Source organism: Vanacampus margaritifer, chromosome 1 (assembly GCF_051991255.1).
Source record: "Vanacampus margaritifer isolate UIUO_Vmar chromosome 1, RoL_Vmar_1.0, whole genome shotgun sequence".
In the NCBI taxonomy this organism is placed as follows: Eukaryota; Metazoa; Chordata; class Actinopteri; order Syngnathiformes; family Syngnathidae; genus Vanacampus; species Vanacampus margaritifer.
Window position 1 is genome coordinate 38,474,186 of NC_135432.1, and position 18,766 is coordinate 38,492,951.

An 18,766-nucleotide genomic window follows, 5' to 3' on the forward strand; every position below is an offset into this window, starting at 1 on the left:
CATTAATTGTATTGCTCTTTGTTTTTTGAATTTTTGCTAATGAAGTTTCCCTTTTTTTGCACTGAGAAATATATATATTTTTTTTGTTCTGTAATTTTTGTAAAGGAACAAAACCAAAAGTAAAAAAGAAAGAAAGGGAGATGTCATATAAGGACTATATGCACTGGACTTTACGACAGTAGTCCGACATGCCATAAAGCGCTGCTATTGGGTAACTATGGCAACTCCGGCATGTATGCTTCAGAGCTGTTAGTGACGTTACCACTCGTGTTGGATTGTTCTGTTTTCTGAGCAACAATGAAAGTGTTCCCTGTTAAGACATACACTTGTGCGGACATTGGATCACTTTACAAGAGGCTTTGGAGATAAAGTCAGAGAGGCCAGACTTGAGATGGTTTGGACATGTCCAGAGGAGAGATAGTGAGTATATTGGCAGAAGGATGCAGAGTTTTTAAATGCCAGGCAGGAGGTCTAGAGGAAGACCAAAGAGGAGGTTTATGGATGTAGTAGAGGACATGAAGGTAGTTGGTGTGAGGGCAGAGGATGCAGAGGACAGGGCTAGATGGAGGAAACTGATTCACTGTGGTGATACCTGAAGGGAAAAGAAAAAAGAAGAAAACAATTTTATTTTTGACTGACTCGTTTCTAAATAAATCAGGGAATATGTCTTCAGGTTCTTCTTTCCTGGGGAAGAAACACAATGGTAGTACCTAAGAGTTTAGATCACAATACAGAACATCTAAGTTAATATAGACAGCTGTAAATTAAGGATAACATAAATCCACATACCTCTTGAGCAGAACAACATATCCAGTACTCCTCTCTTGCATTACTTCATGTGTATTGGAAGAACCTGAAGTGGAACCATTTTTCTGTCAGGTTGTACATTGAGCTTTTGGCATATTTTCAAACTCCCTTGCTTCCCGTGATAATGGTAGTATGTCCAATTCCTCTTGTAAAAGAGATATGTCAAGTGTGCATTTCCCATTGACCAGTGTATCCTTCTACATTTGGAGGGATAATGGACAAGGTACGCCACCCACCCCCACCTAAAATTGAGAAATTCAACCTGGATATATAGCAACTGCTCATATAAAGAGTACTGTATTTTGAATCAACATTAACCCAGTGTATATACCTACATACCTGTGGACTTGTGCAGTCACCACAGATATTTGCCAGTCTTAGATATGCACTCACAAACAAATCTGAAAACTCAAAAAGGCAAAAAAGTAAAGGTTGAGTGTTTGCGTGGTGTTTTAATTAAAGTGAAGGCACAGATGAGACAACAAGGTACAACTGAACAAGATATGACTGGCCGGAAGAAGCTGATAGGCTGGCGAGAATAGATGGAAACAAAAACCTGACAAGTTAAGGCTTTATAGCAATTCTTATATTTATAAACTACTGGGTATTTCAACATGCAATACTAATTACTACATCATTATGAATTATAAGTGGCATATTTCCTTATTAGATATGTGTTGACATAAGATAATACATGAATGGTATATCATAATGCCATTGAATGTGTAATGTTTTCAGATATAGTCAATGAATGTGTTAGTTCCTCTTCTGCTCTTGGTGTTTTATTATATTCTTTTTCTAGAACAAAAAAGTTCACCAAAAATCCTCTTCCCTGCTACTTTTGCCCTGGTGAAAGGTGAAAAATGCCTTTTTCCTGTAGCTTCCCTTTTTAAAGAATCCTGGAAAGGACCTGCAAATAGGGCATATATTGGAATTATAAGTGGTATATTTCCTTATTAGATGTGTTGACATAAGATACTACATGAATGGTATATCATAATGCCATTGAATGTGCAATGTTTTCAGATATAGTCAATGAATGTGCTAGTTCCTCTTCTGCTCTTGGTGTTTTATTATATTCTTTTTCTGGAAGAAAAAAGTTCACCCAAAAAACCTCTTCCCTGCTACTTTTGCCCCGGTGAAAGGTGAAAAACGCCATTTTCCTGTAGCTTCCCTTTTAAAGAATCCTGGAAAGGACCTGCAAATAGGGCATACGATTATTGTCATCTTTTATATTCCATCATCAACATCCAACCTAACTCAAAAGATGTCAACATTCTAAATGTTTATGTTTACTCTGTCATTTGTTTTAATGCAATACTTTACATCAGCGATTCTCAACTGGTGGGTCGGACATGGACCACAAAAGTGGGTCCCAGAGAGCTAGTGAAAAACCACATGCACTTGTATTCTGAGTTTTTCTGAATGTACAGGTGTAACAAATTAAATAACCCATGTACCGTGCCATTTCTTGTGTAACTGACGGCCTCGGGCCAATGTGACGACTCTGACAAGGTCTTATTAGTTGTTGAATGACTGCCTGCTGAGGCCTCACTGCTGAAGCTGATTGTGCTCTCTGCCTGACAGAAGCTTCTCCCTCTGACATTGGCTGGTACATTGCTGCTAAGCATCTGCACCAGATTTTGTGCAGTGGTGATTATGCCTTTTAATTGGGCCTGACTGACAAAACTTTATATAAAAACAGCAAATGTTACAAACATGGGTATTCTTCACAATAATACAGTATGCCTGCAAAATAGTTTCTTAAAGTTTGGACTTGGGTCAGCATCTACACCAAAGAGCACGCCAGTCTGGACCCATGCCAACCACACTGGTCTAAAGCTACTGACTACTGGACTCAGTTTTATGACAGATAAGTGCACCTGGTACTGTTACATCTTTGGCCGCTGCTGCTTTAGTGGCATAGAAGAAGAACATTTACCAGCTGAAGAAGAGTGTCTTTCGAGTGAAGGCAAAACAAGCTCAAGGGAAACAAACTAAGTTTGCATTTTGTTTCCCGACTTGTGTAAAATGAAGACATAATGGAAGGTCAGATAAAGTCTCGATTCTGTTTTACAATTTCCAATTTCAAACGAGAAACAGCTTGTTCCCTTTCAATGGAGACAGCAACACTGCCTCCCCGTGGACGGCGGAGGAACGCGCCTTAGACATGTGAATATCTGAAGACTTGTGTGTGTGACTATCTCGAAACAGTGTGATGTTTGTCTCAAAAATAAATGCAAGACAATCAGCAAACGCACTTTTGACAACTCACAAGCAAAAGTCACAGAAAATGCACACCAAATTAAATAAAAATAAAAAAAAGACGTGAAAATCGCTGATATATTTGTGAAAATCAAGAAAATGTTTGTGAATCTAAACACATGAAAATTGCGAAAATGTTTGTGGATCTCAGAAACACATGTGAAAATCACATTTATTTGTGTGAATAATTTTGAGACAAATCTCTCCCCATAGAGGGCAAACTTGTTTACCTGCTGGATGAGTACAAACACCTGTGGCTAAAGTCAAACTGTGACGGGGTTATTACTTTCTGAATTCTCCTCCCCTGCCCAGGGGACAACAAATAGGGTAAAACAGCAGAGCAGGACAGAATTGCGCGCACATTCTGCCAGATATGATCTAAAGCAATCTTATGCCATCAATCATCTGTAACCAAGCCAATAAGTTATTGTGTTCCAGCTGCATCTCCGTCCACCAGGACAAGACGCGCCTGTGCGCCCAGCATAAAAGCGTCTTTAACTTCATTTTGGTGCAGGTGCAAGTCGAGTGTGTTTGGGACTGTATTGTGCCCCACTGGGCATTCCGGTGCCCGAGACACCTGATATTTTGCTCACAGAAAGTAGACTGCACTTTGCGTAAAGATCCTCTTGATTTTGCATGATATGGACTCTATAATAAAACTGATTGTGCAATGTGGTATTTTAAAACCAGACTTGAACATCTCCACATCATGTTCATCTAGGAATGCCTTCAATGATCAATACGATCGAAACAACAGAGCGTGATTAAAACCTTGGGGAACCCCACCAGGTTTGACAGTTTATTTTTTGGCCTCTATAACTGCTGATAGTGGTGACCAAAGTCTTTTAGAATGTGAATTAAATTCCATTTATTTTCATAAAATGACACTTTTGGGTTTTTACTGATGCAAAATAAAACATTACAATGGTGACGATCTAATGAATATGGTATCATTGACTCTTCTCTGTAGCGGTCATTAATCATCAATGGAATTTTTACACTCATTGAAAGAGTGTGGACAAATCTAGATCTGGTTCATGTATCCAAGATCACTGAGCTGATATAAGTGTTGAACTGAAAACAGCCAATGCAGTTGTTTTGGTTTGGCATTTGAAAGTCTCGTGGTGAACGCATTTCTTGGAAACAGCCGTTTGCATGCATGTGTGACATGCTGATGCATCATGTGTTCTTGATATTGATGTAAGCGCAGACAATATCAAATGTTTGACTTGATTTTATTTTCACACCTTTTAGTCCTAATAAAGTAGCAATAACAAGATTAAAGCTTGAGCAGCGATAAATGGGTCTTGGGGTTTGATGAGAGTATAAGGAAAGGAAATTAGCGAGTCAGATGTAGAGTCATTGAATCGACACATTATGACCCTAAAATGGCCACTTACAAACTAAATGTCAGCCTTCACTCCTTTCAAACAGGGCTTCTTGATTTTTTTTGAGTATGGTCATAAATCATTTAAACCCAAAAATGTATAAAAAAGGTTTTTAATACTTTGTTTATCTCTTCCAACAACATATTTATACAATTTTTTTATGCTAGAGCATACAGAAGGCTTTGATACAGCTTCTGACATGAAGAGGTCGCTTAAAGCAATGATAGTTTTAACAAAAAAAGGCAAGCAGGTGGCAGCAGAGTGTAAGAGATCAGCCAGGGCCATGTTGCAACAGGCTCTTTTTTACATTGTTTTTAACAGGTTTGTGAATAATGATGAAACTTTGCTATATTTTAATGCTAATTGCTGCAAAACAGAAACAGACACACATGTACTTTTTTTCCTGATGACAGAAGACACTAATCGTTCCTTTGGTAGGTTCCATGTTTTTATAGCAATAGATCACAATATTCTGTGGACCTTGCAAAATCAGTCAAAATCCAGTAAAACAGCTGGGAGCGAAGGGGGTTGCTTCAGTGAAAATGTCTGGGAGTGAATGAGTTTTATTAGACAACAAATTTCATGTTGCAAACTAGTGAGACTAGCTTCATGGCCTGTATTTTCAAAACATTTCAGTTTGCATTATGGTGAAAAAAATTTGACTCGTGAGCCCCAAAAACTATCCAACATTCTTGTTGCTTCTTTCAATCCACAGCATTAAATTGATGAAATGATCCACATCTGAAAATCCACTACAAACGAAGAAGAGAAGAATTAAATGATACATTATGTGTGTGCATTCAGTTGAGTAGGTATGGGGCCAGTCTGGGGTCTTGTTTGAGCCTTTGGTCCAATGCACGGTATCTTTGAGCTGCCGATCTCTTGTGCCTGCAAACACACTGTGTCATGCTGGGTGTGTGTGTTTGTGTGTGTGTGTGCGACATTGTGCGTTATCTGCATACATGCTGAGACGTTTCTGGGCGATATGTATCTGAAAGATGTGCTGGGCGCAGTAGGCCTGATACTCCTTCTCCTCCTGGTGGCTCATGTCCTGCTGGTTCTCCTGGTAATGTTCTTGTATCTTCTGCAGCGCATTTGTTGCCTGCACGCACACACACACACACATTGACATTTGACTGACACTATCAAAGTAAAAGAGATAGAAATGTCACAGTCTGCTCCTAATATTCTTCTCATGTTGTTCACAACACATATTCAGTTACTCGTAAATATTTATACAGTTTGTCGAGATGTTGCTCAAGTACCACGTGGAATGCAAAAACAGTTTAGAACCATTAAAATGTTTTTACCTAAATGCGGTTGGCAAAATCACAGAAACAGCTAATTATTACAGACCTTAATTTTGTAGTAACTATCAGCCAATATAATTTTAATTTAATCTTAATCTTAATTTAAAGTAATTTTAGAATTAAATACTGGCCAAAATGGAACACACATTTAGTAAAATCAGCCACACTGTGTAAAAAGTGACCACTAGATGTCGACATACATAGAATGCAGCCGAAATGCATGCATTTGGAAGCACACAGCACATACACTACGGTGGCTCAGAGAGACCTTCTTATTTTGTGCGAGCATTTAAAAAAACTCCTAAGATTTTTTCCCCCAGTTGTTCCAGGTTTTGAAAGGATAAATTCCCAGTTTCAAGTCAATCGATTGAAAAGTGTTTGCAAAGGGAGAGAAAGTATGACCACTGTGAATGTGCAAAAATGGGCCAAAATTGGATTTTCAAAAATTCATAGTTCACTTCCTGTACATTTTAGCATATGGTTTCGCTGACTTATTGTGCATCTCAAAAAACGAGTATCTTGGCGAGCGATGGTGACTTGGTAGCCGATGTGAAGCCCGGCGTCCAACGCTGAAAGATCGAGTGAGCCGGACCGTGGACCTTATTTTCACGACTATAAGGCGGACCTAAAAGTCTTAAATTTTCTCAAAAATCGATGGTGCGCCTAATAGTGTGGTGCGCCTTTTGTGTGCACCCAGTTCCAAAATCTGTAAAGGTTGTTGTGCGACTTTGGTAAGCACTCCGCTTGACTGTCTGTGTGGGAGCATTTCTGCCGACATGCTTATACAGGAAATCCGGCCCTGGATGAGGACTGGCAGGCATGAGAACCCGAAAGACTCAACTGAAAGATGACATGAGTCTTTCGGTTTCTCATGCCTGCCAGTCTTGTCCAGATTGTGCATGCTGCTTGGGCTAAACGTGTCTGCTTGCACTAATCGAGCTTTCGCAAAAGCCGGCATCATTTCTGAGAAGCCGCACAATAACGAGACTGACTCTGACAATACTGCAATGACGAGAGTCAACCTGGCGTGTTTGTTGGAGAACTTGTCCAGCTGTTTGTTTCAGATAATGAAGATGAGAACTTTGAGGGCTTTCTGGATGAGGATTGATCAAAAGTAGAGGTGTCAGCCGATTAAAATTTTTAATCGTAGTTAATTGCATGAATTTAATAATTAACTCACGATTAATCGCGTATTAATCACACATTTTATACATATCTAAATTTATATAAAAGTTTACAATCTTTTTATCAAATTTTTCATACTCTTGTTAACATAAAACTGGGAAATATGGCAAATGGTTGCATTTTTTAAGTCATTGATTATTTCTTAACAATTCATAAAAAAAAAGAAAAAATTTGAAATAGGTACTGTGCTGTAAAAAAAAACAGTGTGACGTTGATTTGCGGTGGTCATTTTTCTTTCGTTACATAGCATAATTGTGTTTATAAGACAATGGTGACAGCTCAGTGCATTTTTTTTTTATTAAGAGCTGAAGAGTGAAATTTTAAAAACTGTAAAATACAACTTGACCCCAGTCCCTACAAATATATGCATTGTTATTTAATTTATTACTGTTAAATAGTGTTACAGTTCAAAACATTGATTGCTTTTATTTTGTTAACTTGTTAACATTTTTAAAATTGTAAAATGCAACTTGACGCCAGTCCCCACAAATATATGCATTATTATTTAATTTATTACTGCTATATTGTGTGATAGTGACTCCTTTTCACGACGTTGAAGGCTTTTATTTTGCTAAGTTCTCGGATGCATTGATTGTAAAGTGACGCTTACTGCAAGCCAGAGCCTCTCTGCTCAGCTGCACGCAACAGCGAACCAAGAGTACGACTTTTTCTGGAGTTGCTGAATAAAATACACTGCTCTTGGCTCTCACAGGGTTTGAGAGTGCCACGGACACGTCTTGGAGTGCTGGAGCAACCTAGCTCGTTGCAAACGGCTAACAGAGTGCATTCTGTCAAAGCAGGAACAGGTGGAAGTGCTACACAGTCCAAATGGCTCCTCCACGAGAGCATTCAGCCCCTTAAACATTGTGTGTTTTAGCTCCAGTGTAGTAGAGTGCATTTCTATAGGGTATTTTTGCGTGGACGTTTCTGCTGCGTCCCAACTGGGATTCCCTTCAGAAGAGGCTTTCCAAATAAGAAGCGGTCGTTAATCGAGCGTTAAAAAAATTAGTGCCGTTAAGGCACTTTAAGTTAACAAGATATTAACGCGATAATTTTGACACCCTTAATCAAAAGTAACGTGAGTACATAATAAAGTACAACCAAACTCAGTTTTTCTCCGCTGCCTTTTTAAAAACATGCACTAGTATGCATGCTAGCGTATGTTTTAGCGTGAAAGCATGCTACGATTGCTAACATGTTTTGAGCTAGCGTATGTTTAACTCTGCCTGCACCCAATAGTGTGGTGCGCCTTATGTGTGTGTTAAATACAGAAATAGCACCCGTTACGAGACTGCACCTTTTAATACGGCCGGTGCGCCTTATGGTCGTGAAAATATGGAATTTAACATTTATCTTTTGTGGATTTTGATACAGGAATCCTGAGAGATATTATAAACACATCTGGGAAAAATACAAATGCATAACAAATGTCTTAACATGCATTACACTTTTAGCGTATTTCCACTGGAGCCCAGCACCACCACGCACGCACTGTTTCCACCTCCAATGTGCATCTGGGATACTCGGCGGAAGTAGCGCATAACCAGCCGTGACACAATAGAGCGTGGGAAACAACACATGACCACGGAAGCCATGGAGGATGACGCTGCCCGGTATCGGTTGCTCGTTCAGTTTTTTGTGGTGCTTCTTCAGAGCTCGCAACGCAAGGAGGATCGCCGCCGCGAAGATGTTTTATCATCGGAAAGCCCTCGAGGCTATGCACGCTGATAGCAGTGGAAGCGAAGAAGAAGATGAAAAATTGTCGAAAAGGACACGGCTGGTAAGTTGTTTTTTCCCCCCCCTTGCCGATGTCCATTACTGATGGCATCATAGGACCGACCGCCTAATCAACTGCCGTGGTATTTTACGTCATGTACTGGGCTTGCTATGGGCTCGCTCTGGCCCAATGTAGGCTTAAGTGCCGCGAGCAGCTCCGCATGGTCCACTTCCGACACTGTCAGCTGTAATGGAAACGCTCGCCAACATCGTGCTGGTTTCGCACTGTGTTGTGCTGGGCGCCAGTGGAAATACGCTATTTGAGGTACCAAATTGGACTACCTGGTCATGACGTTCCTGGATAAGTTGTGCCTGTGTGACCATACACTTCTTGAAGTTCATCAAACTATCGCCGTATAAACGCTGTGCGTCGTCAGCGCTCACAATCTCAATGTCACACAGTCTGCTGAGGAAGGGAGCCAGGAAGTCGTTTTCCTTCTCCTGCAACCACCGCTGTTCCTCGGCTGCCACACGCTCCTAAGTGACACAGACAGAAGCGTGCACACGCGCATGCACACACCCACGTTGACATTTTTAGCCGTTGATGAAATCAGAGTTCTGTTATCAAATCTGTTATGTCCACAATTTTTCGCCCAAGCAGTACTTATGAAGTCAAACTAAAATGTGAAATATGTGCTGTTCTTTGAAAGTGAGGCTTGTGTTTAGATGTGCAGATGCCTGCTCGGATTTAATGGACTGAAAATAATGTTAAGTTCACTCAAAAAGACCCCTTGTACAATAGCTGTCTAAGGCTACGTTCACACTGCAGACAAATGCGAACCAAATCGGATTTTATTTGCCCAAATGCGACCTGTATTTGACTTTTTTTTATGACAGTTTGAAGGCTCAATTCCGTTTCATATCCAAACTGGGTCGCTTTCATATGTGGTCCTAGATCGGATACGTATTAGAATTTTTGCAATGTGACCGCAGTATGAACGGCCAGGTCGCATATATCCGACCTTTACGTCATCAAAAGTCCAATATGCCCTCGGCAGACGTACATGAAATGGCAAAGTTGTTTCGGGTAACAGTTGTGACTTTAATTTGATCCAATTGAAACATGAAGCATAAAGTTTGTGGTGATAGTAGTAATATAGCCACACAGACGGCTCATTCATTACGTGCGGCAATGACGTGACGCCATCGTTAGTAGACGTCTCTGTAAAATGAAGAGCTCGAAAAGGCTCGCCTCCTTTTCACAAAATATAATTTCTACCTCCTCCTGCATTGCCCCTCCGTAGATATGAGATGATAAATAGATGAACCCTGATAATGGACTTATAAAAGTCCATGACTATAAATAAATACTTCTGTAAACATTGTGACGTCGTTCGTCTCTTCTTTTGCACATGCGGGTCACTTTGCGGACGAGAATGGTTCACACAGCAGACAGACTGGGGTCACAATTAATATGTAATGTGAATGCTTACTAAAAAAAAAATCAGATTTCACCAAAAAATCGGAATTGAGCATTAAGACCTGCAGTGTGAACCTAGCCAAAGTCTTTGTTCCAGAATTGGCTGTCTATGTGGCACAATTAACTCTTTCACTGCCACTGACGTTTAAAGACGTCAAGTAAAAACCTACGGAGCGCTGCCAATGACGTCTAAAGACGTCATCCAAATATTTTTTTTTGAAACGGGTGCGGGCAAGGCTTCCGGAGCTGTGCGGAAAGTTTCCAGCCGGTCTGTTGTGCCCAATGACTATTTTTGGCCCCTAGAGGGCAGCGATGACTCTCTTTTGACAAGATCGGGTTGGGCGTCAGTAGAGGTGGAGCTAGAGCGTCGAGCAGGAGATCAGAATGGAAAACAAAGGAAAAATGGCGGCCGGTCGCGAGGAGCTCACGCCCGAGCCGTTTTTTTCAAAGACCAAAAGCATCGACCAACGCTAAAAGAGCACATTGTTGACGACGATGATCATCATCGATGATGAAGATGAGGGTGGTGACTCCGTGGTTGGGAAGCATTGATGCGGCAGTAGAAGACGTTAGATGGAGCTAGATGGAGGAGGGAACGGGCAATGGCGAGCGTTTGCAAGCAGCTCTACACTTACAAAACAAAAGGCATCGACCAACGCTAAAAGAGTACATTGATGACGACGATGATCATCATCGATGATGATGAAGGTGAATCCGAGCTTGACGGCGAAATTGGAACCGCTGACGCGGCGGCTATGACGGTGTCGTAACGCGGAGCACAACCGAGCACGCATAGGCGGACGTTCGATCGGACGACGGAGAGTGCCCCGAGTCCAATGCATATTCATCGGAGGAGTGTGTACACAGTCTGCTACTTGCTTTTTATTCCCCGGAAAAAAAGGCCGTCAAGAAAGTGTAACGTTTGCACGCGAAACGGACCAATGCGAAAGTGAAAGTAAACTGTTGTGCGAGTCCTGGCATCTCCTTGCACGCAGGAGAGCGTTACAAAAAGAAAAACTGTATTTGAAACATCCACATAATTGTAAATAGTACCACAGTTGCACACATTTATAAATAGTTTGCGAAATTGTTTTGTCAAATTGTTACACTGTTGAATGGAAATAAACGTATTTTGCAATCAAAAAACACTTTTTCATTGTTGGTGAAAGCGTTTTACAGAAGTAAAGCACTATTTAGGTGTTTGTGGCATCATTCATGGACAAAAAGAAGTGTACAATTCACTAGAGTGCATGAAATAATATTGTTTCACAAAAAGCCGTTTTTCTCCGCTTTTTGTTTCAAAACATAGAATTTCGGTGAAAGTAACCATTTTCTATTGTTGATTACTGAAGAACGGAATAAGGTAGAAACAAAAAAAAAATTCTGATGAAAGATGAGAGTCCAATCTTTCATTTGGTAGTATGTGTGTTTCCATAGTCCAAACACAACATTTTCTGTGGCCCTTGAAAGATCACTCAAAATGCTTAAATCGGCTGGCACTGGCGACAACCCGTTTTCTGAAAACGTCTGGCAGTGAAAGAGTTAAAAGACAGAGACTGGTGATGCAAGAGTAAATTCAATGCAGGTGACGCACAGTGTGTAAGCCGTCACTTGCCTATGCAGGATCTCTGATTTCAAATTAATTCGCCTTGCTCCTTTGCTTAGCAAAAACCGAACAGAAGTTGTCAGTAACTGTGGCAACACAATATGGCTGTCCTCTTGCTCCAGCCAAGAAAGGCCAATTGTGAGTCTCTTATATGTGTCTGTGCATCAAAAGCAAGTACTGTAATGCAAAGCATGGGCATTAGCTTTGCATTGGTGTTGGCACGCAGCAGAAGAAGCGTGTTATTAAACCATTCAAATCGTCATTTTTTTTTTTATGCATCAGCTTTATATAGCGCTTTTCTAGACACTCAAAGACGCTTTACAATGGAATGGATACATTGTTCATGCACTCACACATTCATACTGTGGTGGCAGTAAGCTACTTTAGTAGGCTGACGGAAGCGTGGCTGCCACCACAAAACAATCGCACCTTCCATACACCAGTGTGAGTAGCACTGGAGGCAATGTGTGTGAAGTGCCTTGCCCAAGGACACAACAAAAACATGACTCAGGGAGAGTGGGGATCGAACAGCCAACCTTCTGGTTACTGAACGACCGTCACTACACCCTGAGCCACTGCCGCCGCTGTTTAAAAAAAGCAAGGTTGTGTACACGTCTCTCGAACATTTTTGGTTATAGTATACAGTTCTTTTCAATCAGTCAAGCTCTTCTCTAATGGCATCCAATTATAACAGAGGTGAGATGTAAAATTGTTGGGCCTCTATACGTCGTTTGTAGAGCTGGGCACTTCCGTTAATCATCAATTCTCGTTGATGACGATGCCCATCTTTCGGCGCGTGCTTCCGCATTTGGCGAATGTTGTATAACGTGAAGGCTCATAAAAATACACGCATGAAGGGGACCGTATGCACTCACCCCGATTGATGGACGTAGACGTGCTTCATTCGGTGCTCAGTCCATGTGTTAATCCAAGTGTTTGTGTCATTGTGCACTTTCCACAAGGTGGGCATCGTCAAAGACGGGAATGGCAAATTAACAGAAGTGCCAAGCTCTGGTTGTTTGTTTTAGTGGCATGTTGTGTGTTACACCAGAACTTAACCATTTCTTCACGGAGACTGTGGGCCTTGGCGGCGCCAGTGGCGGTCCATGGAGAGAAGTGAAGAAGAATGTCTGTCTCCTCCTGCTCCCTGCAGGCCATGATGTCCCGCACCTGTGCACACATCAGCTACATTACTGCATATCATACCCATATAACATGTCCGGATAATGGAAAGCTAATGGTCATTTAAGATCATAGACCTTTTTCACACTTCTACATTTTTTGGCTAGAAATATGAAATAGCTGTGGATCGCGACTTCCGGTGTGGCGCAGGCTAACAATCAAAGCTACTGTATCGTATCGGGATGCTTATCCTGCATTTTAAACTTTATTATATCAGCCTTACCTTTCATTTTATTTGTTTCCCTGCGACACAGAACTAAAACAGAAGTGAATCTAAGCGATTCGGCAGGAGGAAATACCACAATTCATTATCAGGATAGGGCAGCACACACGTCTGCAGCAGGCATTTCATTTTCATGCCTGAAAACCGAGGCTGTTCCAAGCCTTTTTCCCTTGGAACAACTTTACTTTGCCTCCTACCAGGGCTGGGTTTAAAATATTGATATATCGATATTGTATTGATAGTAGGTAATGTCTGGTCGGTGCTGGATTTCACTTTCCTTTGATCCTTCCTTGGGTCTCCTGACAACCTCACGACTAGCTGGATTCTGAAGTGTTCGGTTTAGGTGAACGGTATGGGTTTTTTAATAGGTTTTAGGTGAACTGATGAATACACACTCACACGCACGCACACACATACAAAAAAAAAAATAAATAAATAATAATAATAATAATAATAAAAAAAGAGAGCAATGATGATGACATGTCAAATCGGTAAAATTACGGAATAAACAATACTGAGCTCTCCAGAAAAAAAAAAATATTGTATTGATATTCCTTTTAAAAGCCTAGCCCAGTATTGATTCATGAAACCATAGATCAATATTTTTAAATTTCCCCCCCACACACATACACCCACAACGAGGTCTTCGGGCAGAATCGAACCCGCGCCACCTGCATCGAGGGGAAGAGATGGCACCACCTCACCACCTAGAGCCCATTATCGATTGTCTCCCCACCCACTCCCAATAAATTTGCGTGCCTTCTCGGATCGCGAGAGCAGCGTAACTAGCGGTTCAAATCAACATGGCAGCAGCACTGAAATCAGCGCCAGCAAGCATGAAGGCAGATGTTTGGAAGTTTTTCGGTTTTAAGAAACAAGACAATGGCAAAGAACTTGACAAGAGCAAAGTAGTGTGCAAGATTTGCTACGTTGAAGTGAGGTATTGTGGAAATGCAACACATTTTCTTACCCATTTAACGCGACACCACCCGGTGCAAACACTGTCTGCTTCAGTCCGAAGGCAAATGCAGCTCGAGAAGGCATTTGATATAAAGTTAGCAGCAAACTCCCCTTGAGCCCAGAAAATAACAAATGCCATCATACATCTGCAAGGACATACAGCCATACTCTGCGGTTGAAAATGACTGTTTCCGCAGCCTTATGAAGACTCTAAAGCCCCGTTACGTTATTCCCACATGCTTTACTTAAAGACGAATAAAGTGCTCTCACCTCTTTCTTGGAACTCTTGATCTGGAGAGCCACGTCCTTCTCAGCTTTGACAAGGTCTGAGAGAAGGTCGTAGAGTGCCAGTGTGTGGAGGGGCTTCTGGGCAGGATCCACCTAAATAAACAAATAGAATTTGTATTGTGTTCGTTACACTGACCAACACACTTGTTGGTTATGCTTACGTGGAAGCCGGAAACCATGTCGGCCCTGAAGTCCTCGGCCCAGTGTTGCTGGTTATTTGCCAGTCGCGGTTTGATAAAGGTCCTCATGCACGGGACGAAGCGGTGTTTCTCCAGATGGTATTTCACCTCTATCCTCCTCTGTGAAGCCACAAAAACTCGCTCAGCCACGTCTTCATTGGCATCCTTTTTTGGATTTCTGTGGAAACGCTCCAACACTTTCTATCGCGATCTCACACGCACACACGCGCACGCACACACGCGCACACACACACACACACACACACACACACACACACACACACCTGTTTATATGGTATAGACTGACAAATTTCAGAAACAGGCCCGGTGGTGATTTAGGTTGACACACCTTTTAAAAGGGTTTAGAATGATGGGAGTAAGGCTAAATCACTTCAAAAAAATTGAGAAGAATTTAGCACCCTTCAGAGCTTAGAAAAGAAGTTAACAACCTGAGATATCAGACCTGACAAAATGGTGGTTTGGGACGACACTTGAATTGTGGTTTACAAGGACAAAACAGGATTAAGGTGACTTTAAAGGGACAAGGTAGTCACGCCCCCCCACCACCCAAAATTAACATAAATACACTACCTGACACCACTATGCATATAGATGGATGATGAATTCACCCCTGTAAGTGTTTCTTCATGACTAATACAAAAAATACAACAGTAATGAGCATCAACATTATTGAGACTTTAAAAAGGCAATTACCTCACATTTGCAGCCACACAAATTAAGACGCAACTGCACAAAGAATGTAGGAAAGTGTCTATTTAATGACACAGGCTCCTTTAAACCTCAGAAATTAGCAACCCCACACTTACCAAGCTGTAATATCACAAAAGTAAAAACATACAAACGCAATCTAAATTAAAGTAAACACAGATGTTTTATTAACAAGTATGACTGGTCTAGACACTGTACACTGTTTTCTACAAAGTCCTTTCTAATCAAGGTGTTCCGAGCCACTACGCACTACGTGTTGGTGTGCCATTTTTATCCTACTGAAAATCCAGAGCCTTGTAGTTCAATATTCCAATATAGAGTTTATAGTAGTAGTGATAGACAGTGCCGACACCATACTGATTATTTGTAGTCAAAGAGGCCAATAACCACATTTGGAGCTGATATTCATTTGTAGCAAAAGAAAAAAAATGGGGTCAAAATTAATATTTTTTTAAATGTTGAAATGCTATTAAGCATGTTTATAACTTTCAAATTTGTTAAAGGCTTTTAGTTTAATTTTAAACATTAAGTTTTAAAACAAATTGGTCTATTTGCTAGCAAAAAGTGCTGGGTGCTGCCAGGGTCATTAGCCTGTGTTAAGGTCAATTGAAAATTAGGCAAGTAAATGGGGGATATGCCACGGGGGAAGCGGGACTTGCAACTTCCGTAAGTCACACACCTACGCTGATACCAGTTATTGTAGCGCCATATAGGCCGTACCCCATACTCGCACTTCCACCCTTATGTTGCAACAGTAACCAGAAACACCGTGTGTGTGACCTAGACCCACCTCCTTTGTGGCATATACTTCAGATCTCCCTTAAGATTTTTGTTTTAATTTCTAAGAGAAAAAGTGCAGGGAGTTCTTAGTGTCTGAAGCATTAAGTGAAAATATAATTAAATACATAAATAAAAAGTTCCCTGAATTTAGTTTTAAATGAAACTCTCATGCTGGTATCTCACTGAGTGATGAATGCTTGGGTAAATAGCAAATTAGATTTTTTTTTGTCACGGTTCATAAAAGGTTTCAGAAGATGCTTGCAGAAAGTGAAAAACTGTCTGAACATGTTAAAAAAAACTTTGCGACAGGAAAAACTGACAAGTGAAAGCTGAACATTTCTGCAACCTTTTATGAATCCCGACAAAATCCCCAAATTCTCTATGTTCGCAAGCATTCGTTGCTTAGTGAGATACCAGCAAATGGGTTTACCGTCTCTTCTGGGCCTGCCTTTTGGCTGTGGTTATTTGGTTTCTCACAAAGTCTCTAATATTCTGTACAGTCCGCTGTGACAGCACCTCGGCTTTGCTCCACATTTTCTTTGGCTGTCTCCTTGCCTCACTTTCTTGATCAGCATCGTCTTTTCCTGAAAGGACTGTAAGTAAACAAAACAAAAAATACATATATATATATATATATATATATATATATATATATATATATATATATATATATATATATATATATATATATTTACAGATACTTGAACAATCAGAAGGTAAGTCTAACTAATGTCACAGATTATTTGTCAATTACAGTGGCTGCAACACAAAAACAGGAACTAGATAGTACTCTCCACAGCCATTATTTATGGACTAATGCAGGCTATTGTGTGGCTGCAGGATGGCAAAAGAAAAGACCATTACCGACTGCATCTAGTCTTAAGCAGTTACGTGACTTTATTTTTATTTTTTTTAGCTCATTTCATTGCTCAGGAGGCCTTACATCATTGCATATTTTCATAACATAATCCAAAGACCCTAAAGCTTGTTTTACCGCCAGTTGAAGGGACTGTGTCTCCTACTGTAGACGTCACATGTGACAGCTTATCTGGTAAAAACAAAAACGACGTGTGAAAATTGTCTCATCAACAAATACTGATACCGGGCGGCCTTTGTTGCCCCGTCTGCTGAGAGAAAATTTGTAAAGTAGACAGAGAACCTACCTTGGCCACCAGAGTTCTGTTCCTGCTCAAGGATCGTAGAGTCTGAGGCTGGATCCAGGTCTTTGCCATCTTCACAAAGTGGTCCTCCGACCTCTGTGCCGCTGCCCTCTGAGTCACTGCCATCATTATTTTCATTCTCACTGAATGATAAGTTACCTAGAAAAAGATAGTCATAATAAAAGATCAGTGAGGCATCAGACCCCAAGGCATCAAGTTTTAGAATTGGCCAGAAGTACAGCTGTAACAGATGCAAGATGGAAAGGATGCCACATCTAGTAGTAGGGGTGAGAACGATAATTGTTTTTTTTTCATGCATCAATCGTCGTATTAAAAAGATTCTGCTTCGATTCAGAGTTACCGATACTAAAAATAGATTTTTAAAGTTTACATAAAAATAAAAAGCCATTGTTGTCTTCTGCATATTGCACTGGGAGAAGTTAAACATTTGTTACAGCAAACGCTGACATTGGCACTTTTTGAAATGTGTGTTGACACACTATTGTAAACCAGGTTGCCTTGCCACTTTAATAAAAGTCAGTATGAAATATAAATCTTTGCTCTTCCTTGAGTTCTGCAATTGTTTTAAAAATACAAATGTACTAATGATGCATCGGAAGCTAATCAAATCTTGAGGTACCCATATTTTCCCACCCCTACTAAACAGGATCATCTGACATTCTGAACACTCACCTTCAATTTCAATTTCAGCATAGTTTTTCGGTGTTGCTTCCTCCATCAAGTTACTAACAGCACTGTCAGCAGTCTTCTGAAGGTACTGGTGAAGTACCTGGATATCCTCTGTAAAGGGCAGTGTTGTTGGCTTATTATACTTGGCACTGCTCAGTGTGCTCATAGCTTTGTTGGAAATCAACTCACACCACTTGGAGGTATATAGTTTCCTAAATGTTTCAGTTGCCTTCACCAGTGCTGCATCTTCTGCCATTAGTGCACGACAATGAATGATGTCGCAGATTTTGTTTAGTGTGTGCCCCAATTTCAAAGCCAGGCTTGGTGTATGGTAGGAGAGGCTTTCCTCGTCAAATCCAGCAACTTGCTTCACTGCTTGAACAACTGTTTGAGAGTTTGAGGGCTTTATGGCTTCCTCCAGGCTGTGTACAGAGTAGTTTGCTCGCAGACATACCAGCAGTCGTCCCACTTCTCGGAGCTTTTGTCGAATATGTTTGTACTTTGTGGGATCTTGACCGTGTTTATTGTACAGGGACTGGGCCAAATGAACAATAGATAGGTCATTTCGTACAGCAAGGCCAATGTCATCCGTCTTCATTGTGCTAAGAAGCTTCCACATTCCACTCGAGAAGTGTTGACTGAATACGGTATCTTGGGCTGTAGAAAAACACAGAACTCTGGCTCTTCCAGCTTGTTTATCCAGATTGCGATTTTCTGGCCTTAACGAACATCTTCGGACATGTCTCCACAGTTCTTTGCGTACGTATAAGCCCTGGCAGTGCATACAATGCACAAAGTTTCCAGCCACTGCAGTAGAT

The 18,766-nt window shown here is 40.9% G+C and overlaps 2 protein-coding genes across 5 annotated transcripts in view; both read right to left on the reverse strand.

Annotated features, from left to right (window-relative positions):
• Positions 1-4,556: 4,556 nt before the first annotated feature.
• ccdc135 (coiled-coil domain containing 135) overlaps positions 4,557-18,766 on the reverse strand; it is an 85,118-nt gene continuing 70,908 nt past the window's right edge. For 3 of the 4 annotated variants that reach the window (XM_077554268.1, XM_077554259.1, XM_077554289.1), the window contains 6 exons: positions 14,572-14,790; positions 14,393-14,503; positions 12,817-12,927; positions 9,014-9,208; positions 5,423-5,562; positions 4,557-5,348 (listed from right to left, as the gene is read on the reverse strand). In XM_077554268.1, the coding sequence (XP_077410394.1) occupies positions 5,261-5,348; positions 5,423-5,562; positions 9,014-9,208; positions 12,817-12,927; positions 14,393-14,503; positions 14,572-14,790 (864 nt within the window). In that variant the 3' untranslated portion in view covers positions 4,557-5,260. The remainder of the gene's footprint in view (positions 5,349-5,422; positions 5,563-9,013; positions 9,209-12,816; positions 12,928-14,392; positions 14,504-14,571; positions 14,791-18,766) is intronic. The other variant, XM_077554278.1, reaches the window with a different exon arrangement.
• On the reverse strand, positions 16,525-18,732 carry LOC144056605 (uncharacterized). Its single transcript, XM_077573554.1, has 4 exons — positions 17,952-18,732; positions 17,262-17,417; positions 17,093-17,146; positions 16,525-16,691 (listed from the first exon to the last, which is right to left on the reverse strand). Exons 1-4 carry the CDS (start codon positions 18,730-18,732, stop codon positions 16,525-16,527), a joined length of 1,158 nt encoding a protein of 385 aa, XP_077429680.1.

What these genes read in the sequence shown, in the direction of transcription:
- LOC144056605 (XM_077573554.1), bottom strand. Translation starts at nt 18,732, where the DNA reads ATGCACTGCCAGGGCTTATACGTACGCAAAGAACTGTGGAGACATGTC. An exon ending in TGCTGAAATTGAAATTGAAG is followed by an intron (nt 17,418 to 17,951) that starts GTGAGTGTTCAG and finishes ATCTTTTTCTAG; the next exon opens with GTAACTTATCATTCAGTGAG. An exon ending in ACAGAACTCTGGTGGCCAAG is followed by an intron (nt 17,147 to 17,261) that starts GTAGGTTCTCTG and finishes TGTTTTTACCAG; the next exon opens with ATAAGCTGTCACATGTGACG.